The sequence below is a fragment of the Brienomyrus brachyistius genome, chromosome 4, assembly GCF_023856365.1.
Source record: "Brienomyrus brachyistius isolate T26 chromosome 4, BBRACH_0.4, whole genome shotgun sequence".
NCBI lineage: Eukaryota > Metazoa > Chordata > Actinopteri > Osteoglossiformes > Mormyridae > Brienomyrus > Brienomyrus brachyistius.
The window spans coordinates 16,627,949-16,652,762 of record NC_064536.1 but is presented as its reverse complement, the minus strand read 5'-3'; the positions used below and the strand labels follow the sequence as shown (position 1 = coordinate 16,652,762).

The 24,814-nt window shown below is 43.1% G+C and overlaps 1 protein-coding gene across 1 annotated transcript in view; it reads left to right on the top strand.

Moving 5' to 3' along the window:
- The first annotated feature begins 12,757 nt into the window (after positions 1–12,757).
- Positions 12,758–24,814, top strand: part of nebl (nebulette) — a 41,119-nt gene continuing 29,062 nt past the window's right edge. Inside the window, exons 1-2 of the mRNA XM_049011114.1 lie at positions 12,758–13,148; positions 15,179–15,273. Of these exons, the coding sequence (XP_048867071.1) occupies positions 13,080–13,148; positions 15,179–15,273 (164 nt within the window). The 5' untranslated portion in view covers positions 12,758–13,079. The remainder of the gene's footprint in view (positions 13,149–15,178; positions 15,274–24,814) is intronic.

The following is a 24,814-nucleotide window of genomic DNA, read 5'->3' as shown; positions in this document are numbered from 1 at the left end:
TACTTATTTATGTAATATTACTCTGTGATTCACTTTTGATATATATCAACTGTAGACTGACATTTCAATACTTTAACCTTGGTTAATGGTTGGCAGGCGTTTAATATTTAGAAAAATGTTTTTCCTTATATTTAATGCGCATTCAACTAAACAGCATTAACAAATCTAGACCAGTTGGATTTATATATTAATCTCAATTAATTATAATGATGAATTTAATTAATTCGCAATTCATTTAATTATAACGTTACATGAGTATTTTATGTTGAAGACGAACAGAATACTTTTATCACCCACAAGGCTCTACGTATGACAATTGGGGATCTAAGGTTCTTTTCTACGTAAACTGTTTTATGCAGGACCTTAAAACTCAATTTACACGTTACAGTGTCATTTATAGAGAAATGATCCTACGATGGATTTTGCTGTTAGCAGTTCAGACAACGCACATTTTCTCGCCATGGCCGGCAACCTGCATGGGAAAAGCAAGAAAGATGATCATCCTACGAAAGCACGATGAGTTTATTCTTAAAACAAAATATACATGTAAATGCAGTAAACCTTTAAAAACAAAGTCAGTTTATCTGTTCACCCTTTCCACAACGGATATTACAATTTTACTGAAATTAGAAAGTGTAATCCAGGTTGCTCATGTACACTGAATTCGTCCTTAATTCATTTGGTGCCATGTCTGCGAAATATCTGTACATTTATCACAAAATCGTAACGCAAAGAATTCCTCGTGTCCATCAATTAAATAAAGACTTCAGATCTATAGTATCTTCTGGATTCTTTATCGCCAACTGCCAAGGCAAAAAGGATTATCCGACCTGCTAACGTCACCATTTATCACCCTTTTCGGGACCAAATGTAATGATAGTCCGCCACAATAGATTGAAAGAATGCGCGGCAGTCTATTTTCTGAAAACTACGTTAATTTAGCATTAACGTTAATTTTTCTGCCTCAAGATTAATAAAAGCACAAACGATAATTCATATTCAAGCAAATCGCGTACATTCTGATCCAATTAAAATTAATTCAGCTCAAAATGGTTTGTGTTTTAGATTCCCGAACCTTTCCGCATCTATCGAGACGGAAGCTATTATCATTCCCCAAAATGGAACGCTTATGATTATTCGGCTGATATGAATCTACACCACGGTTTATATGTCTGAGTAACTTATGTTATTACAGTTCATATCTTATTTTATACACCCACCGTAGTTTACTTGCGTTTATATATTATGTCAACAGCTCGATTGTTTTTTTAAACAATAATAATAGAAAACCAATGGCAATGTTAAATGGGAATATTTATTTTCTTACAGAACTGCAGTCTTTTCAGTTTCGTGTTTTGGCCTGGTATGTTTAGCAATACAATACATATTTGACCTCCAGTGACCTGCCATTTCAAATAATCATGGATCAGTTCGAATCAAATGCATAGTTTGATATCCATTGTGAACGAACAATTAGCGGGGTAACAAACACATGCTTAATCCTCCACCACCTCCACACACACACAAACACTTTTTTTTTGGAATTCAATCGCACGCATATGTATAACTAATTGAATAAAACTCAACATATCCGTTGCTGCTATTTCCTGGAAATACCGCAGTTTCATATAACAATATGGACCGTAATTTTTCAAAACACCCCATGACTCATAAATAACGCTATGATGTGAATAAGTTGTGATTATTTTACATAAAAGTAAAATTTGCTGCTTTAGAGAAGTCCCTGTACAATATGTACAATATAAATACGATTGAGGTGCTTTTCAAACCAATGACAGCTTTTACAGTTTTAACACTTCTTTTGCTGAACTTAATTCAAAATGTCAAACAAGCTTTGAAAAGTAAAACATTACATTGAAGAATAGCCACAAAAATCCAGTTTTGATCCACTGTGATCTGAATGGTTCATTTGCTGTTTTTGCAGGAGAGTTAGGTCAAAATGACGTATGCACGTGGATTCTTTTGAAAAATTTGCACCGAATTATGTTTTAGTTGTATAAACATCCGTCATTCTTTCTTTCCGGTTTTCATCATCCGTGGTGGGCATTTGCGCTCAATAACGTTAATAGACAAGTGTTTTCAAAGAAACCGAAAACCGCGGCCTGGAAACTGAAATAACACAAAGTGCAAGGTTACGTTTAAAAGTCACCAATGAAATCAAAACCATACGTTATTTCTATAGAAATAAAACAATATGCTCATCCTCATCCTAACTTCCAGTTTTTCCCAGTTTAGGCCGTCTTAAATAACGTATATTTCTAGTATTGCATAACTGACTGACTCTTAAACCAAAATATAATTTTAACTTTCGCTGCTTTCAAAAATCAAACTAATGTAACATAGTAGCCGCTTAGGTTGATTTATTTTAGTTGATTTTAGTGCATTTATTGTTAAACTTTTCTCATGTGTGCTGTCTTTGAGTTGTTCTGTGTAAATGTTGGTGCGTGTGTATGCGCGCATTTACTTATTTTGGCATTCTAGATGTTTTCTAGGAATTCAGTCTGAAAACGGTAATAAAACGCTGGCAGTTTCGTAAAGGAAATAACCAAGGTGCTTGATGCCACGACCAATAGATTTTGAAATCGATTAATAATCAGGACAAAGGCAGGTCTATTCTATTTGCAATTTTTTTCATCCACTTCGGCGTGCTCAGAAATTATTTTGTGGTGCTCAGCCGACTGTCTTTAAAACTGCGAATTGTCTCAGTACACTGGTTCGATGTTGACCACCCGTAAACTACAGAAAGCCATCGAATATCCAAATTTTAAGATGTTACACGCTAATATGACCAGACATTAGTGATTACAGTTAACACAATATTTTCTTGGGTACTTGAAAACGTTGCGTTCAATTCTTCAGTTTCAGAGAAAAGATGCCAGTTTCAAACACTGGTGACCTTGTGCTTGAGTAGAGTTGTTGATGTTTTAGCTTGCAGAGAGCGTGAGCTCACACACAGATACGAAGAAACACCGGGAAATCAAATCAAGGAACAGTTTAAGCTACGGTCTTGTTCGTTTGACAATCCAGCAAAAGACCCCATTTGTTTTTGTACAAATAGGCTAACAAGATTTTGTTTTGTTAGAAACTAGTGTTTCAAGCATACATGTGTACATTTAGGAAATAGGACTACTTGCCAGCCTTAATAAGAAAATATAATTAAATAATTCAAGGGACACACATGTACCTACATAGGAATTAAACAGCAATTGGCTCTAACGATTTAAACAGAATTATAGAAAATGTTTCATCTTTATGTAATTGCATATTTTTATATTTGTAAGGTTTAATTTTAGGATAAATGCCTCAAATTACCAAGCGGCGGCAACATCTGTCAATTTAACATCCATAAACAGACTTCAGTAAGAGGTTATTTAAAATGAATGCACGGGCGATACCGCCACTACAAACCGCAGTGGGCTACTAGAGAAATGTTCTGCGTGAAGGGAAAGTTTCAGGAAACTCGAGATATGAACTGCTCTCAGACTATAACAGTGAACTTTATTGCCTCACATAATCCCGGTGTGCCAAAGGTGTGCCAGATTACGCCGCATTCACAATTTAAATTGATGGCGCAATAAATCACATCGCTTAGCTTCTAACATCTAAGATAACCGTATAGATCTATTGTCATATTTCAGGTAATGCTAGCAAATACAATTGAAAGTGGAAATATGTTAAGAGACGACGCTTTTAAAAATAAAATGAATGATTAAATTGTGCAGAGTGCAAGGATATGGCCATAAACGCTGTTTACCGTTCATTTAAAAACAAGGGTTTATAACAGAGTTTCACATTTTTCCTTAATTCGTGAATTACAGGAAAACAATATGATGCAGAAAAACGACAAACATTATAGAAACACGTTAAAAAAACACAGAAAATACGCAGGCGATAAACAAGATAAGAGCTGATGTAGTAATCTTTTGGCGCCCCCTTTTGGTATTATTATTTTTTCACCAATAAATGTCTTAAAGGGGAAGTTCGCAGTTGCGGTAAAATATTTAAGGTGGAGCGGAATTAATTCCACATCTCGTTCAATGCAGATTTGTCTGGTTCGCAAAATACCAAAAAGACGTACAACTAGTGAACCACTGGTCAAGCGTCGGAATAAACACCTGAAGCTCAATGGCCCCACATCAAAATGGATGATCATTAACGCGACTTAATACATCGTATTAATACACGTAGCAGTATCATAGATACATATCATTAAGAGTTGGAAATTAGATTCTCACCAAATAAGAAACAGCGAGAACTGCCTAGGACATACCCTCAGCAGAGGTACACGTTCTACATTACATCACATAGCTCAGGGATATTTGGGTTAATTTCAAAGTTTAGATTGTAATATCCGATTTATACCTCTATACACCCTCATGTCACCTCCATATTCCCAGTATCGAAAAGATTGTTTAACGTTGTGGTTCAAAGGCTTTTAAGGAATAAGTATTTTAAATGGCAGACATGCCATAGAAGTTATAAGAGAAAAAGCAAAACGCGACTAGTATACTCATTAAGTTTAAATATTATGAACAAATGAAGATATATATTGACAAAAACATATATAAAATGAACACAACTAAAACGCACTCATTTAAAATCAGACTATCCTTAAGCTGATAAGAAGTAATGTCGATATTTTTTTCGTGGTGGTCTAACCCTTGACGCAGTAATGAAAAGACATGAAATCAATTGAATTTGTAAGTTTACAAAGCTTTACGAGACACTTTGCCGCGTACATCGGCTTAGATTTTAAGCTTTACTCGACGTTTTACCTATAATTTAATAGTAATTCTCTATTTTGTTGCTTCACTTTAGCCTGTCCGTTTCAGTGGCGATGCCATTTTGCAAAAGATAAAGTGCGTAATTTCTTGGTATCCTTTATTTATGTATTTGTTTTGTTTTACTCTGTAGCGATGGGATTTAATAGGGTGAGAAAAGAGAGATGGAGATATTTTTTTCCAAAAAAAAATCAGAGAATACGCTCCAATACATTGATAAAGCACACCGCTACGCAGCGAAGCAAAAACTTGAAGCTTCATATACCATCTTCAGTTAAAAAATGACGTAATAGACATGAAATATAGGTCGGTTAGTTAAAATCAGATGCATTTATTGACCTTTATCTACAATCAAGTTGAATTGCGATATAGAAACAACGATTGAAAATAAACATGAAAAGAATATCAGCAAGGCACATTGGGGTTATGAGTCCGGAAAAGGACCAAACGACATCTTGGTCAAGTCATAAAACGTCCGTTTACTGCCTATGCAAAGTATCACGTTTTTTTGTACTTCTCATGATTTAGGTCGCAGGACACACAGAGTTACGTTTTCGTTTCACAGTAAATGGTGAAATTGTGAATGGATCCCCCCTCCAAGAACAGTACCAGTAAAAATAAACACACCTAAAAATATACATAAAATGAACTGAGTGAAAAAAATAGATTTAATACAAAATATATAAACTTATAACATATGCACGTATAGTAAAAACGGCCATTAATTAACGTCTGAGAATTTTTTTTTAAAGCGTCGTATATATATATATATATATACGACGTATATAAATATATATATTCCAATGTACGATGATATATAATAGCAAGGTAAAGATGTTCTGTTATTCGTTATTACTTCTTCACTTCCACGTTGTAGGAGAAACACACCGCTATGCGCCCCGAGTGCCGCTTCTCCGCAGAACGCGGTGCGCTCTGTCTGCTCCACGGAGACGGTGCATGTCGGGGCTGATCTAGGAACAACTAACTGATATGTAACCTGGACGAGAACAAAATGTGCGGGAAACAGATGCACGACTAAAACAAAAAAACAACCGCCCATTCGGTATTAATGTGTTGTCAGTATGAGGAGATGCCATAAATATTTTAGCTATATATCCACGAGGACTCCTTCCCATAATATAAGGCGAAATGTCACTTTGACGCATTTATATCGGACAACAAAGTCAATTACGCGTATTCACTTTCCTTACGTTGACTAATGTTTAGACCCAGTCCACCCCTGTTTTGGCCAAACGTTAAACATTGTGAATACAGGAGAATAAATTGGGTGGGTTGTATTAGAGTGATTTTCTCCCTTTAAAACCGAGAAGTCGGTTGTTTTTCTTAAATGGTTTGCATGAAGAAGGATCAATAACTTCACAGTTCATTTACTCGTTTTACTACAGGCTACGGTACAGTCTGATGTACCCAACACGATACAAATTTCCATGCTTCACTGGTCAGGTTACCTGTCAGTTGTCTGCATGGTTACCTAAAAACTATAGGAACAAATTATGAAAATCAGATTTATTCAGATTTTCATGCATTTTATTATTTAGTTATAATTGTAGCATGAATATTAGATTCTGATTTAAAAAATATGTACCCAGTCTAAATTGATCTATATAATTCTTTGCATGGAAGCATGGATTCAGGCATACTGAAGATTCATATCTTTGACAGGTCTAAGAAAGTCTTTTCACGCTGTTTTCCCGTTATTTATTAACCGAGACGTGCTCCTGTAACAGTAACAGGCTGATATGACTGCGTATTAAAGTGAGCGAAACTCACAATAAGTGTTGGTCCGGTCCTTAAGGTCCATGACGGTATGCAGACATTTCGTAAAGTTACCAAATCAGTCTCGCGTCTATGAAGAATTTATGCCCGTTCTTGTGTAAACCAACCGTTTCAGCTTCTCCAGGCTTATGGACGGTCTTCAGGAACAGCCCGCTTTTTGTTCTGCGATTTCAGTTGACCACCGCGACGGACTAAATTTATCGATATTTGTTACAGATTTATTATTGTATTATACATTTTCTGTAGGGGCAGTGACTGTGTTTTGATGGACTGCAGCACAGTCTTTTGTGACAGAAAGGACTTGATTAAATTAAAACAATGTTTTCCTGGTAAAACGGGACCGTTCTACAATTACCTTAAGGATTCATGATCAGTTTTGTGGCTTCACCGGTGGGGGGTGAAAAAAATCAGTCTTTGTGCAGTTATATCAATCTGACTTGTGTACTTGTGTCCTGATGTTATTCTCTGCCGAGCACAGGTATTGCGGGTCAGTCTGGGAAGACGGTGTGAGTGCTATGACAGAAGAGTGTAGGAGGCACAGGAGGATGTCCCACATAAGTATTCAAGATGCGCCATCCTTCTGGCTTTCATTTAGCTGCTCCAGTGCAGGGTTTCACAAGTCTATGGACGTTTTAGAGCCACAAATTCACCTAAATGGCATGTTTTTGAACCGCGGGATAAAACCCGGACAAAGAAGGAGGAGACCTTGCAAATTCCAACATGGCCACAAGTGTAGGAACGAAACCCACAGCCCCGGAAGTGTGAGGCCATGGTGCTACCCACAGATCCACCGCACCAACCCGGCATTCAGAAAAAACAGGCTCAGTGGCTTTGGGATCTGTGCATGTGTCCAGAAGGTCATGGGTTCGAATCCCATTAGCAGAAGACTATTCATATCGCAGTTGGGGCCTTGGGCAAGCCTCTACTGCTGCAGGGGGTGCTGGATGCTGGCGGTGCCGTGTGCTCTGACCACAGAACCTCCTCTCACAATGATGTGGGAATAAAGCTGTGTGTCTCTCATGAACAGCTATGTGCAAAAGCTCCCCAGTTTCCATATGGGAACTGATAAAAGAAAACCTCTGGGCTAAATATATGTTAAAAACCTACAGTCACATGCAAAATTGCTGGACGACGACTGTAACGTCACTGCAGTGAAAAATACAAGCAGCAGGAACAGTGATGTGCACAGACTCCCCCCACGAAGGGGGAGGCGCTCAAACATGGGGGGCGTGATGTGGGTGCCCCTTGGTAAATTTTCAAGACCGGGGGGGCTCAGTAAATCGTCCCAGTCTTGTGTGATCATCAGATATCTTGCAACATTGGTGGGGTGGGGGGTTGGGGGATTGGGCTTCCACTTGTTTGGGAAAAGGGGCAGGTGCTCAGAAACTGCCAACCCCCCTCCCCCCACACACAGACACTGCACATCCCTGAGCAACAACCAAACGAACAGCACGCTAGTCCATTAAATAACTGATACACAGTGCATACACTCCCATATAAACGTAACACATAACGAACCTCCCATATGTTAGAAAATATATTGAAATATATTAACAAACTTCTTATCCAAATACGCACTAACAATTAATTCATTTCCTCGCTTCCCTGATTAGGATAACTATTTGGAAGTTGGATGGATAGATAGAATTAAATCATCTTTAAGTTGCTTAATTGATGTTTTTATCCAAAGCAACCATACAACTGGATGTATTAATTGGCCAATTCAAGGTAGACACCTTGTTTAATGGTTCAACGGCATAGTTCAAGGAAACCAGCACATTTGGTTCAAGCACATTATTTAGAAACTGGTAATCATCATTTCTGGAATGACAGATAGTAGATCTGCATATAGATATATTCTTCTGTTTGAACTCCAGCATTGTTAATTGCTGTTTCACTGTTAGAAATATTTTGATATACGCATGGGGGAAACCAAACATTTTTTTACTCTATTTAAAATCAATCTGAGAAAAAAAAAGTCCTATTTAATTTCAGGTTATTTCTGAATGGAAGTGCATCGTGTAATTCTAATCCTTCGATGCATGAATTATTAAAAACATTTTTAGAAATATCGATTTTACCCAAAACCCACAGAATTGTTCACATATCAGGACGTATCAGAGAAGTTAAAACGATGGTGAAAGAGACAAATTCATGACACAGAACTAAAGTGTTTCTAAGCGTTTTCCTGCAGTAACACGTCGCCACGTTCATGCTTGACAACACCTGGCCAGTAATCCCTTAACACCACGCCAGGTATCACATCCTGCACTGAGCTGGCTTTTGCGCCACCATTTTCTATGAATGTATAATATATTCTTTTCAGTAATTTAAGTTAGTTCAATTAGTAGCTTTGCTGTTTTTCTATTTCTCATTGATATTCATTATGTGTGCAGCCACAGTATGGCCTGCTACTCAATTTTGTTGTGCTGCAATGCAATGACAATAAAGAAATTCTATTCTATTCTATGTTATATTTACCTGTAACAACCTAAAATCAGTTGTCTAATACTCTGGGTACCACGCACAAGGGTTAAATATCACAAAAACACACTTGAATCTCTCTGAAGTATCACATTGAATGCATTGCTCGTAATTAGCGCTGTACATGTGAGGTTTTAGTGAAGCTTAAAAAGCCACTACAGCAGTGAATAAGCATTATTACTCAAGCAAAAAAGAGGATCTGTTGCAAGGTGACTCAATTCTTCTGTGTCATCTATGTGTGTTCATTGAACTATGGGGAATACTGCCTTAGTGGGGGGTATATGGCATTCGCAATAGGTGGGCCCAAGGCTGTAGAGATCCTGAACGTGGACTTGGAGGAGAGGAGCCCTGCTAAGTCTGTAATGCTGTGTGCTGAGCTCACTCACGGTGGCTGTGAGATAATAGAGATCTTAGCTACAGCCTTGTGGGAATCATGTGAGGGATGCTGGGAAATAGAGAGAAGGATCAGCGGATCAGTGAGATTGGAAGCATCACTAACGCCAGCCCCGGGGAGCGGGTTTCGACGCAGGGGTCCTGGCCTGTAAATCACCACGGCGACGCCTGCCACCCAGTATGGTTATGGCAGAATCTTCCTCAGACTGGAAGGTTAAAACCTGCCACTATTTCCCGTCAGATTCTGAGGGGATGTGGGCGGGATTAAACCAGGCCGCCATCAATGGCTCCCGCCAGAGCTGCGTACCTTCAGTTCCGGAGCCTCATTTATTCTGCTGCCGTTAACGAGGGCATGCCCCGTCCCCATAACCTAAGGGAGTGCTCCACATACGAATAAAGCTGGAAACGATTCAGCTCACGCAGCCTTTCAAAGGAGTGGGTGTCTGGACTCGCCCCCTGCGCTCCAAACTGAACCTCCGCTGTAATTGTCACCTCCCTAACAGAATACCCTTCGACTTTGCTGGGATTCAACAGTTCCTACACTCTCAGAAAAAAAACAGTAAAAATTTGTACCTTCACTTGTCACTGGGGCTGTACCCTTGTAATTGTACCTTATAATTTACAGAAATGGAGTCTGAGGAACATCCCAAAGGTACAAACAGTGTTAATGTACCATCAATGGTACAGAAATGTTCCTCAGAGTCCATTTCTGTACCTTAAAAGGTACAATTACCTTCAGCTAAGGGTACATTTGGCAGAGCCTTGAGGGTACAGCCCCAATGACAAGCAAAGGTACAAATTTTTGCCATTTTTTCTGAGAGTGTAGGCCGTGGAAATACATCCAGCACACCAGCCCTCCATACCCTCCACACTCGCGCTCCTTACGTTCAGAGACAGGGGGCAGCACTGAGCGGTGGGAAACGCCCCAGATCGTTGCGTATGGCTGCCACCATCAGCTGTTGCCCCGCCCTGCGCCCAAGTCCGCTCCGGTGGACAGGGAGCTTTGTCCCGCCGCATCTTACCTGCATCAATCACTCTGTCGCTCACGGCCAGCAGCACTTTACGAGTGACAAATGGCCATGTGCATTTCTGGACCGGCGTCAGGGAACTAACCATCGGGTAAGTATTTACCATGGTTACCGCACGTGACCAGGTCACGGAGGCTCTGCTCCCCCCCATTAGAGACCACCCGGGCCCAGTAGGAGGGTGACAGGAGGCCGCCTTTGTAAACACCGACCCTGGCAAGCCTCTGGCCAGCCTCCGCAAACCAGGCCAAACACAGAGGGGCACAGATGTGCCCCTTCGCTGGCCCTGGGCCCGGTTTATCCCTGGCAGACTGACACTCCCAGGAAAACGATCTCGAAACAGCACTTCGGGAAACACAGAAACATTCCACAATTCTCCATCAGTGACCGGAGACTGTGTCGTTATACCACCAATTACAGCAACACTTAAACAAACAAAAAAACATCACATCATTTTAAAATAACAGATCTGACTGACAGATTCTTTCAACTTGTTTTTAAACTTATTTTATAGTCAATTTGTCTATGTGATTTTCACCAGGAACATTGAGCATGTGTAGATATTAAGTATCCATCCATCCATAAAATTATGTTCTATCTGCTTCTAGCCAATAGCAGACAGCACAGAAAACAAGTTATGAATTATACAAATGACAAATTATAAGTATATAGTACTGGCAAAAAATTCTGGAAACACTTCCAACTTTTTAGACATTTCAGAACTTTATTCCAGTTACTTCAGTTATTTATTTAATCGTCCAATGTATTATATTTGTAAATATTTAAAGCGTAATGCCAAAAATGCAAGGTGTTTCCACAATTTTGGCCATGAAGGCCAGTAATATATATTTTCTTTAATAAACTTGATTTGATAGTGACATATATCCATTCTTATCCCCAAATATTGTAGTAATGGCGAATTTGCTGCGGTAGATAAGTTATTGCTCTTCGTAAAGTTTCATTTAATAAAAACCATTTCACTTTTTAGGAACATCCATGCAAGAATTATTTGTCATAGGGGCGTTTGGGAAAAAACGAGGTGAAGATCCCAAATTGTCCAGCAGATGGAGCCATTTGTACGTCTGGATATGAATTTTGATTCATAAGGCATCGAATACGCTGCTCAGAGACATAAAATAAAAAGTTTTTTTTTCTTTTAAACTTATTAGCCCGCTGAAGATTTGTCTGAGGCCTTCTCGAGGCTCATGGATTAATACACAGCAGTACACACTGGACCCCCGCTTCGACATAGGATCTGTTTACTTGACTTGCATAATACGATGTGACGCTGAGTGCGCACACGTGTGCGCGCTGGTTACTGGGCTTACGGCCAGCATTCACTTGAGAGTAGCGGGCCAGGTGGACGGGTCACACTTCACTTAGATGAGGAAGAGGGCCTTGACTTGGCACAGCGGAGGATTTATTAAGGCAAATGGGAGACCGGATCGTTCCCTGTCTCCCTTCCAATGGTTCAGCAAACCAGCTACATATCACACAACAAAGGGAAATGGGGATGTTTGAAGATGCTTCCTTGGTAATGCATTCAGAACAGAACATTGGCAGTGTCGGTCACTAATCTCCACACTCCTTCACACCTTACTGTCTGGGACATTCGATGAGAAATGCTTTTAAGACCAGAATAATACTCTTATTTTAATGTATTTCGATTCATCATACATTCTGATCCTAATACCGCGCATCAACAAAACAAATAACTGGCATCATGCCAGCAGGTCTAAGTAAGGAAATAGTTCAGTATCTTGACCTTATAGGTAATAGCAACAATTAAATTACTGCACCTCAGTAATCAGACACGGGAATAGATCAAAGTCACACTGCCATCTGGAGGGCCATGTGCAAACACAGATGACACTCTTGGATTTTATGCCTCTGTTTTCCACCAAGCGACCCCGATCCAAAAACGCGCAGGCTTTTCGGCGCGTCCCCCGACAGACCGGAGCAGATCCGCAGGTGACGTTAAACGCATAGGAATAACGTAACCAAAAACCTGCACACGGATAACGAAACGTATTACAGCGCGATTCAAGGGCTGAATGCAAGATTCAGCCAGTAGCTTCAAAATGACGCGCATAAATCATTGTTTGTATCGTTCATAATTCATTATAATAAGTCATTAATATTCGAGCGATTCGTGCAAAACAGCGCAGGGCATTGGGTAACGTACTTACGTTCCCTCATCCAATACATGGCAAGCTTCCCTCTTTCTTACCCTCCCTCCCCCTCTCTCTCTATCTATCACCTTGCACTGTGCAAAACAGAAACGGATGGGTTTGGCTTGGTTCTGTGGCGTCTCATAGTCCAGCAGCACCGGAGCTGTCCTCTCACACCCCTGAAACAACCTGCGCCTGTGTGCGCGCCCTGACCGCATCTCAGCCGGAGAGTCTCTCCGAGTCGCAGTACAGGCGACACCGCTTCTGGGACGGCGCCGATGCTCCGCTGTTGCGTCTTTTCCCGAGCCCTTTAACCTGGAAATGTGAGGCGATCCACGGGTACGAGTGAGCAGTTTACACTGTAATTGCCTCCTTCAGACTAAAACCTTCAGCCTCCCAGGATCAAAATGAACCCTCAATGTGCACGCTGTGGGAAAATCGTATATCCTACTGAGAAAGTGAATTGCCTGGATAAGGTAAGCGAATATGTCCGCTTTTTGTTTTCTTTATCCTTTTTTTGTTTATTATTGCAACGACAAGTTTGATTTCTGAAGCAAGTAAATGTATCCCGCTACATGATATTAGTCGGAGGAAGTGTTAAACTACGCGAAAACCGTCTAGGCAGGGCTGTAAAACTTGAGGTACGTTTGGACTAGGTATGCCGATAAGCACGAAAGCATCGCTTATCTCGGTAACCGCTTGTTTACTTTGTAGTTACGTTTTACTTACTAGTTCAAATCAAATGCGCATTAATTCGGGGCGGCTGTGACGCAGCCGAGCGATCGGACTGGTATGATAGCTTGCATTACTCAGTCTTACCTCGCATTGTTATTAAACATGAAAAATTATTAACATTCGAATATCTTAGAGCAGTTCCAGATACAGTTTCACGAAACCGGTATTTGGCTGGTGGCTTGGGCATGTCACGCAGTCCAAAATCCCATAATAAAACGTTATGTATGACGACGTGTGCTTTATTTACGCCTTAACGAGAAGAAAGTTTCACTCGAGAGTTTTAATTGAAGAAAGGATGCGATGTTTATTGCAAGGATATAAACTGCGATATTTCAGAATTTGATCGATAATGTATCAGAGAGTTATCTCTTGAGAAAAATGACAGTTCGGACTAATTCATAAAGACAATGTTATCACGCATAGCAAGTTTCCTCTGTCAGTACAAATTTCCTATTTAAAGTAATTTGAAAAATTATATCCAGTGCTATTCTTTTGGACGTATCCTGGGCTCTCTTATCCCGAGAGGTCTATGATTACACCCCAGTGACTGTCCCCCCCCACCTTTTCGAAACCTGCCTCCTCCACTCCCACCCCCTGCCACAGGAGAAAATTGCAACCACCCAGTAAATGAAGAACTTCCTAACTCGGGCCAAAACCCTCCCACTGTGTTTTTTTTTTGCCCTGCCAAGCCACTGTGCTCCTTAGCGGGCTGAATAAAACGCATTCTGAAAATCCCCAGGGAAATGGCACAATGATGCTGGAAGCCATTAGCTCAGACCAGGGGTCACATGCAGGAAAGCAGAGAGAATGGTTGGAACACCCCTGAACAGGAAACTGGAAGTAACTTTAGACTGGAGTCTCCCTGGAAGGAGCGGAACTTGTTACTGGGGACAGCCAGTGAGTGAGTCAGTAGTACGCCATACGTATGACCCAACCCTCTGTGTGCTGCTTGGGTCAGGTCTTCCTTACTGGAGGAGACCAACTGAATGGGACTTCTGGAAGAACCAAAAAAAAAGGGCAGCATTTTTATCCCAAATCCCAGACGAGAGAGTTATAGGTCAGTTAACGGTTCGAGCCAAGTTCCCGTTTTTGTTGAGAGTAGGGGCGTCACAAGTCTGGGGCATTTGAAGCTGAAGCTCTGAATGATTTGTTTGGCTTAGATGTTTAGACAACCATGCTCTTAGTTTGAGGACCTACACAGTCAGGAAAAAAAGTACTTTTGAGGGTAGAGTTGCTTGCCACTGGGGCTGTACTTTCAAGGCTCTGCCAGTCGTACACTAGCTGTAGGTAAATGTACCTCTTAGTCTAATGTTTGGTACATAAATGAGCTCTGAGGAACATTTTTGCACCATTGAGGGTACATTAATGTTGTTTGTACCTTGATGAATAAAACTTCAGCAGGGCTGTACCTTTTTTTCCTGACAGTGTAGGCTAAGCCCCAGATGTCATGATATTCTAGCAACGGTTCTGGCTGAGTGTCATTTTTAACAAATTTATGACCAGATCTACAGCAGATTAAAAAAAAACTGGCTTGCAAATGGCGTGGTCAGCTGTCCACTTGGCTGGCTCGGTGTTTTCGTTGCAGGGTGTCGCGCGATCACCCAGACACCGCCCGCTTAAAGCGGCCCGTCATGTGAGATTCTCGAATTCCCCGTCTTCCAAACTAATTAACTCCATTTGGGTGTGCAGGGATGCGAGGAATGTCTGGTAAGACGATCATTAACGGGGCTCTTTGTGTGTGTGTGTGTGTGTGTGTGTGTGATCCTCACAGTACTGGCACAAGGGATGCTTCCACTGTGAGGTGTGCAAGATGACGCTGAACATGAAGAACTATAAAGGCTACGAGAAGAAGCCCTACTGCAACGCGTAAGTGGCAGACCCGTTAATCGCACAAGGCCTGTCCGCTCTTCCTCTGTCCTGACCTGTGGCACCTGTCGGCAGGCGAATCTTCCACCTGTTGGAAGAATGGTGATGATACTCTTTATGGAAGGTATAGGGCCTCAGCAGCTCTGGGTTTCTGAAGTGGGGGGGGGCATATTTTTGACTTGTAGCCCCACTCGACGTGACTCGCGGAATTAAGCGATTCTGGATGAAAGTGAGTCAAGCACATGAGAAGTGGGTGTGGCCCGTCTGCCGGCTTAGCGGATCGGAAACCTCGGCTAATTCTCGAGTTATTCTGTGAGCGGCTAGAGCAGACTTTCTTTGATTTTTGGCTAATCCCATTCCTCGCTGTGTCCTCACAATGATCAGAGGAGTCCTATGGTTCAGTCTTGACTATAGCAGTACCTTACCATTTCAAACGGGATAAAGAAACTACGGGTAATTAGTCTCAGTCGTTGCTCATGCCTGGCCGTTGACACTTAACTAAAGGGTTAGGCAAATTAATCCGAGTGCGGTGATTCTGAGGAGGACTGAGCAAGAGATTACCATTCCCTCAATCTGTGTTTTTGCACAGTCTGCAGTTGATCTAGCCTTTTTCTAAGATTTGCCTGATTTTTAAGCCAAGAAAATGGCTGATTCATAGACCAGACAACAGCTTAGTTGTAGGCTGACATTTCATTCGGGAAAACTCGGAGAGGAGAAGACCGTAGCTTAAGGAAAACGCCTTTGGCCAGACTGTTATTAAGGGCACGTGGTTTCGAATGCCCTTGCCTAGAGTTATCTGTGATCACCAGAGGGAAATGCTCTATGTCTCACGGCGAGGACCCCGCTAAATGCAGGTTCAGAAATTAATGCCCGCAGGACATCAGGGTCGCCCTGCCATGTGCCTGAGGGTCCTGGGTGAAGAGGACACATACTGCTTTGGGCTGCCTCGGTCTCTGCGGTCATGGAAGGGAGGGATGCTCTTATGTCCTTTTGTCAAAGATGCACACATTTGAACACCCACATAAGTGCAGAAGTGTTACGTGTTTTTTCACAGAATCTTCTGATGAGTATCATTTCACTACTGCTTGGGTTACTTCTTAAACAAGGTATTTTTGTATGTTTTCTCACAAGGGCCTGCAAATCTTCTTGCGTCCCCAATTCAATTGTGATACAAATATATCATGTAACAATTGTCACATAATTGTGTGAGGATTACGGATTAGTGTGCTTCCCTGTCATTACTCAGGCCTGGCTCGCAGTCGTCGGTTGAAGAGGTTAATGTCGACAGTTACTCACTAATGCATAGAATAATCAATGAAACGTTCTGGACGGCCTGTTATATTTACCCTCGCAGTCTTTATTCTTGGAGGGATGCATGAGTGGTTCAGGAAGAACAATCTGGTAGTGTACCATCTCTCCCACATGCTGAGGTTCGTGTTGCAGTGGGCGGGATCTCAGACAAAGATGTTCCCTGGAGCTGAAGATCGTCAACTCCCGCAAGAATCGAAACTAAAGCTCCCCACGGCCAGTTGAAGGAGGGCACCGTTCGCACCTGGAATGTATGAATAAGTGTGAAATATTGTGTTTAGTAAATTTCATGAAACTGATGACAGGATATAAACATTATGCATTTGAACGCTGGTTTAAAGGATGTTTTGGCTTTTGAATGAAAAATCTTCATTGAACTGAATAATACAAGACCTCACCCACACGTGGGGCATTACGGAGGTGCAGTCTCTGTTTCTAATAATTGTCGGAGGGTGTGTATAGAAATGTTGGATATATGATACCTGCTTCTTAGCAAGCAGCGAGCTGAATCAGCTAATGAATAAACGACCGGATTATGATCTGTTTCGAATATGACGATGAAACTGCCAAATGAGGCAACGGATGACAGAGGGAATTCCTACGCAGTAAAGTCATGTGGACGGAGCCTAAGTGCATTATCAGTGTGTGACCACTCCTGCCCAGGTCAGGTGACGCGTGCGATATCACTACCAGTCTCGGTATTTTCATAAAATAATGAAATGTATTTTATGTTATGTCATCAACCAGGAAAGTATGTCTTACCTTCCCAGAATCCTTTGTATTGCAGGTGTGAACTTGTGCAATAAAAGACTACTTACATGCATACAGACTTCAAGCAAAATGTGCACAAGCGCCCCCCCCCCCCCCAGACAGTATTCAGTTGCCGTGTGTTACTTGTTACAGAAACGCACTGCCCTATTCGATGCCACCTGTGCCATGTTTGCTGCCGTTACAGTACTGCACAGTTTTGGAAAAGGTAGGCTCAATTCAAAAGGGCTAAATGCAGCTCCAATAGACTGTCTGTACATATCTGTCGTGCTAGATACTTGTAGCCTCCTCAACTGTGACTCGTGACATGGACTTACCACTGGGTCACGGGGTCACTATCGGGACCACAGGACATGTGGCTAAGGGAGGGAAGTTCGGCCGGCGGTAGCCATGTCTGCAATCGGAGAAAATGTCTAAAGTAATGGATATTACGTTTCCTGCTGCTTCGGGGAATGTTTTAGAAGTACTGTAATATACCTTACTGAGCTTAACATCATCTGCGGTCTCGACTGCGAAAGGTCAATCCACATCTTGGGGCTTTGCAGTGAGCTTTAGGCTGCCGTCCAACATCTCCTGCTGCATTGCTGGAGGTGCGAAGGCTCACAGAGACAGTACCGACGCTGCTGTCATTGTAAAGGACACTGTTACATTGTTTTCATTTCCAATGGTTGTGACCCATGTATATGCCTTAATAAACAGACTCCTTATTGGTTAACTGGGATAGATTAAGGTCAATGATTGAACTGCTCTTTCAAAATGTTTTTTTTTTTCTTTCCTGTGATAAGTCAGTATTTTGACCATAATTTTTAGTCCATATTTTTAAACGTTGAAAAATCTTATAGCTCTGGAGGTGCGATCAGGGAATTTTACCTTTTTAAAGTTATCGCCCTCTGAAGCACTTAAAAATATCGCTGAGAAATACTCGTCACAGAAGTCTAATTGTCATTCAGCTATTTCAACCACATTTCAGGTACTTATCCAGTACAGGATTGGATTGGGGTGGGGCTGGGTAAGGGCAGCGGGGGGGCAAGTATCTAATTCACAAATATAATGAAGGTAAAATGTTCACTCAATTGTGCAGGTTTGTGTCGCTAAGAAATTAGCACAGATCCATTTCTTCTCATGGGGATTCATTCACAAATTCAGGCCAGTGAGACAAATATATGCTGACAAGCAGCCGCTGTTATTACACCTGAACCTTTAAGATGATAGCAGCTTTGTGCTGGAGGCTCGATGACTCATCGGAAGGCTGCTGTCATGGGCCCGGTCCTGTTATGTAAAAATAGATGCGTAAGGGAACTGGCAGGAGATTAACAACAACATTCGTTGCCCATATTTTGCCACTAATTAATTTTAAACGGTAATGTATTTGTTACGTCCCTGAAAGGGTTTTTTTTGTACATAATCACTGCACCTGACTGCAAGGTGACAGTTATTCACTGCACCTGACTGCAAGGTAGCAGTGAATTCTCTGTAACTGTGTTAAGAAGCCTCCGATGCAGGTAGAGGTAACCGAAGCGTTTCCTGAATTTCCCGCAGTCTTTGACTCATCGGGAGTTTGGTAATTTCCCGGGGTCCGTTTGCCGGAATGTTCCGATATACAATGCAGCCAATCAGATTCCAGGAAGAGCCGACCAATTGATTCCCTTCCAGGCTAAATGAGCAGGAATCGATGCGCACGGTCCGTATGAAAGCAGGTCCAGCGAACACGGTCACCCTCACTGCTGTAAATGCCTCTGTGAGATGCACTCGCTTGTGCAGTGATAATGCATAATGTATGTTTAATATCCTCAGATGAATTTCATGTTTTATGGTGATCATAGTCAGACTAGTCCATTGTCAGTCCAACTTTTTCAGGAAAAAATATGTTTAAACGTTAACATAGATTTGTGTGCAGCAGTTCATGTTACACTCTGACATCAAGACCATTCGAATTTTCCTTCCTTTATTCATTTAGCGTTTCTTTAATTCTACAGCATGCTGTAGCTCTGAGTGTGCAGCCGATTATTATGTCCTTGTGTATGAGTGAATGCGGTCTCATGCTGATTTTTAAGAAGGTGCGACTGGCTTAGTAATACCCCCGTCAGTCAGCGTCAGGGTCCCACTCGTTCCACCAGCTTCTTCACGGGACGACGTGTCTCCTTTTTTGCCATTGAAAGCTGGAGAGTTTTTCTTGCCTCCTTGTAGATGGACAGGTTGGGGAGGGGGGCTAGTGGTGCCCTTGGCAGCGATCGTTCACAGGAGCGTGGGGGGGGGGGGGCAGACATCACCGCGTCTGGGACAGGCAAGGACCCTTACTGCCCGAAAATGTTGTCCCCAGTGCCAAGAGAGTGGTGGTCAGGGCCGGCGAGTCCCGCTGAGGCTCAGCCAAACAGGCCTTCTGCGTTTGCAAAGAACTTGCCAAAATAGGCAGGAAAGACCAAGTAAAATGGCTTGTGGTGCGAGAAACGGCCTCCTGCTTTCCTCTCGGCAGCTGCACGGGGACGATAACCGTGGTCACGGACGCGTGTGCGAGGGTTAACCCAGCACCGGCATGCTGCCATTCTGTGTGCTACTGCGCAGCACTGGTGTCAACCTCCCAGTGGCGGCCGGGAGAAAACCCCTCCCACTAGGTCACGTGATGCCTCGCCTGGCTGCGGGGGTGTGTCCCTCTCCTGCCAGGTCTCCAGAAGCCCTGGCCGCGGTCCACTGGAAGGCTCGCTCTGAATATGAGCGGGGGGGGGGGGGCAGGGAGGGTCCAGGCAATCTGTGGCACGTTTGGAGGGATCAGCTCTGCGAGCCTCTTAAGAGTCGAATCCGGGCTTTTGCTGGTCGGTCCACTGTCATGGATACCAGTGTTTGCATATTTATGACGAGAGTAGCTGTGGTTTCGCGAAGGATCCTAAAATTCCCCCCTGATAGGTATTTAATGCATAAAATATACAGTTTTTGCTTGTTGTTCTATATATAGATATAAGTAAATATACAGGTGCAGAAAAAATTAATAGACCACAGCACAATTTTTTCAGTTTCACTCAACTTATGGGTACGAGTCTGTGTAAAACATACTTTTTTTTTTTTTTCTTCAAACTCCAGCCAGGCTCTTCTCTGCTTCTCATTAATGAAGGACTTCTTTGTTGCTTTGTGGGACTCCAGTCCTGTTTTTATGAGCCTCTGACACACACTGTCCCAGCAGTGCACTGCACACCTGCATTTAATGTTTCCCCTTCCTTTTGAAGGTCACCTGACTCACCGGACTTCCTCAGATTCATGAGTTACTGCCGGAAAAGTCAGTGGTCATCTCTGCCATTAGAATATCGCTTCCGCCCTCTACCTGGCTGGTTTCCGGCCGTTCCCAGTGTCTCCTGCTTCACCTTATTCTTCTGTACTGCCGTCTTTGAAATTTTCAACCTGGAAGCAGCCTGCTGCTCAGCGCAGCCTCCTGCCAGCAGAACCAGGATTAAACCACGATTTAAAAATGTTTAAAAATTTGTTTAAAAATATAGGGTGGTCTTTTAATTTTTTTCTGTGACTGTTTTTATTGTTTTATTGTTTTAATTTCTCACATAAGCACATATTAGGATGTCTGTAATTTCATAAGTACTCCAAAACAGGCACGGGAGACCAGAATAGGGTTTAGCATGGGTGCTTAGCAACCTGCTGGTCCCCAGTCTTCAAGAAAGATGCATTCGGTGTATGTGTTTATATAAATACGGCTTAAAATATATAACAATGATGTAAGTGGGGTCCCCGCTCCGCCACACACAGACACACACACCCCTGTAGCAGGTAAAGCGGTACGCCCACATATGTCTGCAGGTATGCTGTCAGACATTATGCAACGAGAGGGAAGTGGGCGCTCGGCTCGTCAGCCTGAGCCTCTCGGTGTTGATGCTCATGAGGCGCCGCAGTGCGATTCAGGAATCCTCATAGGACGCCGCGCATGAATTGTGGAAACCCGGCATTGGGCAGAGAGCCGATACATATGACGCGTCAAGGGGGCAAGTGGGTGGAATGTGTAGCCAGATGGGGGCGTGGTTTGGGCGTTGGTACCCCCCATAAAAAAGCAATACGCATACGTCTGGCTGATTCAGAGAGTGACTGTCAATCACCCTTCCTGAAAGGCAGCCATATTTAAAGGGATTTGTAAAATATTTAGGCTATTAATATGTTGTTGTGTCTGTATTTTCTTTTTAATAATCCCGTGTGCTGTACTTTGTAAACATTACAGAGGATGCATCATTTGATGCATGCATCATTTCAGCGGTGGGTTGGGGGTGTTGTGGACCTGAATGCCTGAGTGCGGCGACGAGGGCAGTTTGCTGGAAAGAAACGGCGCCGACTTTCAGATGAGATATAAAACTGAGGTCCTGACTCTCTGAGATCACAAAAGATCTCTGGGCCTCCTTTGAAAGAGCAGGAGTGCTGCCCTCATCTGCTGACTGAAACTGTCCCCTGTGGCCCTTTCAAATCTGGCCTCCTAATCTTTTATACCTAATTGGTGAATTCTCTCCTGTCCCTTCGCCACCTTAGCTACTGCCTGGTGAGTGTACTGGTCGTCGTCCAGGTGTGGGCCGCACATTGGTGGTGGTTGTAGTGGCCCCCCATTGGTTCATGTGTTCATTCAGGTGATGGTTCAGTGTTGCGTGGTCATGACTCTGGGTGTTAGCTGGACACCCCGTCACTGAATGACACGGGGCGTGACCCCTCACCGCTTCCCCATCAGAAAGCCCCATAAACACAGAATAACACTGGCCCTCCCGTTAGACAGTGGCCGCGTGGGACTTCTCTCGCCCGTCTATGAGGAGCATGTCCGTCCCGCTACCACACTCATACGTACGCTCTCTGCCCCTTTCGCAAACGCCCTGTGTGGCTTGCAGGCCTGACCGGCTGGGGTAGTAGTGTGGTCCAGTTAGCGAATTCCTGGTCATGTAATGGTATCCCTGTTGAATTCGCTACAGTTCAGCAGCTGTAACTCTCCCCCCCCCCCCCCCCTCCGCCCCAGGCTATCCGATTTTGTCCTTGGAACCTCCCCAGCATTCGGGCTTTGGTGCCCTGTCTGTGCATTAATTAAAACACCTGGCTCGATAAGGCCATAATTCCCATCATCCCTTGCTGTTTCCCCAGGCCTTCTTAACTTGCAGTTTAGTTTTCAGCGGGCTGTTATTTTACCCCCAGTGCCCCCCCCCCCCCGGTTTAACTATAGACCCATGTTAATGTAAAAATGACCGGCTCTGCTTTTAGATTTTTACAGATCAAAAGGCAGGACTCCTTAGAAAGAGGCACGATGGGTGGGTGTCCCTGATAGTGCCACAGCTGATCGAATGTGTAGCTAAAGCCATGGACCCGGGCAGTCGAGGTGCCTCGCTGAATATACTTACAATGCTGACAGTCTATGTAGCTTTGAAGCAACTGAGAAATGCATTTAAAGCCGAGCTGTTGACTGATCATATAATTAAAGAAATTAAAGTTCCCCTGCAGTCTAGGTCATACTGGAAGAAAAAAAACACGACTGCAATTCCTTAACTACGGCGAATCTACCCAAAGAATGTCCGACACGTTGCCAGGCTACATTTCCTGCAGGGTTATTAATTGATTACTGAGCTGTAGCTCCTACAGGTTTACCAGCCAATTGTCAAACTCCACAATCCACTTGTGATCATTAAGCTAGTCTCAAACTGATGCAGGAATGGCACCTCCTGCTGATACACGCTTGCAAAGGGGTTGCCGTTTTATTATTGGTCCCTGTTCTGGCACTCCTACCCAGCAGACCAATCAGATAAGGCCCTCTAAGAAGGGAATTGGCGTCCCAGGGAACTTGTGTGTAGTTCCTTCTCCAGCATCTATAGGAAACACTAGGGGTGATCAGATCCGATGGGAAAAAAAGAAGCAAGATCAGGCCTGCATGGGAAGAGCATGTACCGAACAGAACCGACGTACAGTTCTGTTGCAGTAAGAACCAGTTCATTTATCGGTAGCCACTGATGAATGTTATTGGTGCCTTATTCGCAGTTTGCGTCAAGCAGTCTAATCTTCACTTTGAGCCAAACGTCTATCCAAAGAGTGAAAGCGAAAAGAAAATGAGTTACGGCAGGGTGTCTGAAGCATGTAGACCGTGGAGGTGGTCAAGACAGGAAGCAGTTTAGGTCTGATCATTCATTCATGTCGCCGTGACAACACTCACTTGCATTTAACATGGGCGTTTTCTGATTTGGAACCAGGTATGGTCTCTGAGTTCCCTTCCCCCTTTTTTGGGTGACGCCATGGCTGGGTCTTCCGTGCCATCCGGGGGTCTGGTGACAAAGTGAGCTTTGCGTGGGGAGCTGGTCGCTGTGCCCCAAAGCAAACTGCCGTCACGCCCTGTGATGGTCCATGCGAATGGTCCCCGTGGGGTGTCCTATTTCGATCCAGAGAGCCAATTTCCAATTTCCTCCTCTTTAAAACCGGCCAACAATCAATTAATTGGGCAAGCAACGGCGATAGACTCCTCCGGTTATGACCAAAGCTACGTGCTAAATACGAGACATGTCGGCTGGCGACAAACTGGGATTCCGGCGAACCAAGATGTCCTGCCGGCTGAGAGGGAATGTTCCCAGACGAGTTGTACGGTCATGCATCTCTTAACGGCAAGGATACGTCCTGAGAAATGCATCACTGGGAAATTTTGCCGTTGTGAAAACACCAGAGTGTACTTATACAAACCTAGACGCTATAGCCTACTACTTAACCTAGGCTATGAATAGTAAATACTTAAACCAGTAACATAGTTGCTTATTATCATGATCAGGTATTATGTAAATATATAAATTGTACATGTTGTACAAATAAATTGTAAATATTTTTATACGCCTGGCAGCACAGTAGGTTTGTTTACACCAGCATCACCACAGACACGTCAGTAGTGCCCTGCACTGCAGCGTTACAAAGGCTACGGTGTTGCTAGGCGATAGGATTTTTTCGGCTCCAATATAATCTTATGGGACCACTGACGTATATGCGGTCCGTCGTTGAAATGTCGTTATGCGGCATATGACTGTATACCGGACGGAGGAGGAAAGCCTGCGTGACAGACCTACCTGACTCTGGCCCATGTCCTTGAATGTGAACCATGTGGACGACCGTCGCCCAAGATAAAGTCAAGTGCTACTTAGTAAACACCAGCTCCTCTTGCTCAACTATTACCTCAAACCTCCAGCTCACTGGATTCAAAAAAGAAGAAAAAGAAAGGAAAGAAGCAGGAACCTTCCTAGAGAAAGTCCTTGCCGGGAAGGGGGCTCCATGGCCGACCATTTGCTTCGGTCTCCTCTCTTTCAGATGAAAGGAGGAACCCGCTGCCCTCCATCCCTCCGTCAGCCTCCCCTGGTTATTCCCGTCCTTTTCAGAGGGAGTTTCCTTTTCAGACGACTTCAAAAGACTTCTTTCTTGCCTTTTGATATTTCCTTGGCTCAACTGGAAGACCATGCAACAATGCTAATGGCCTCGAAAG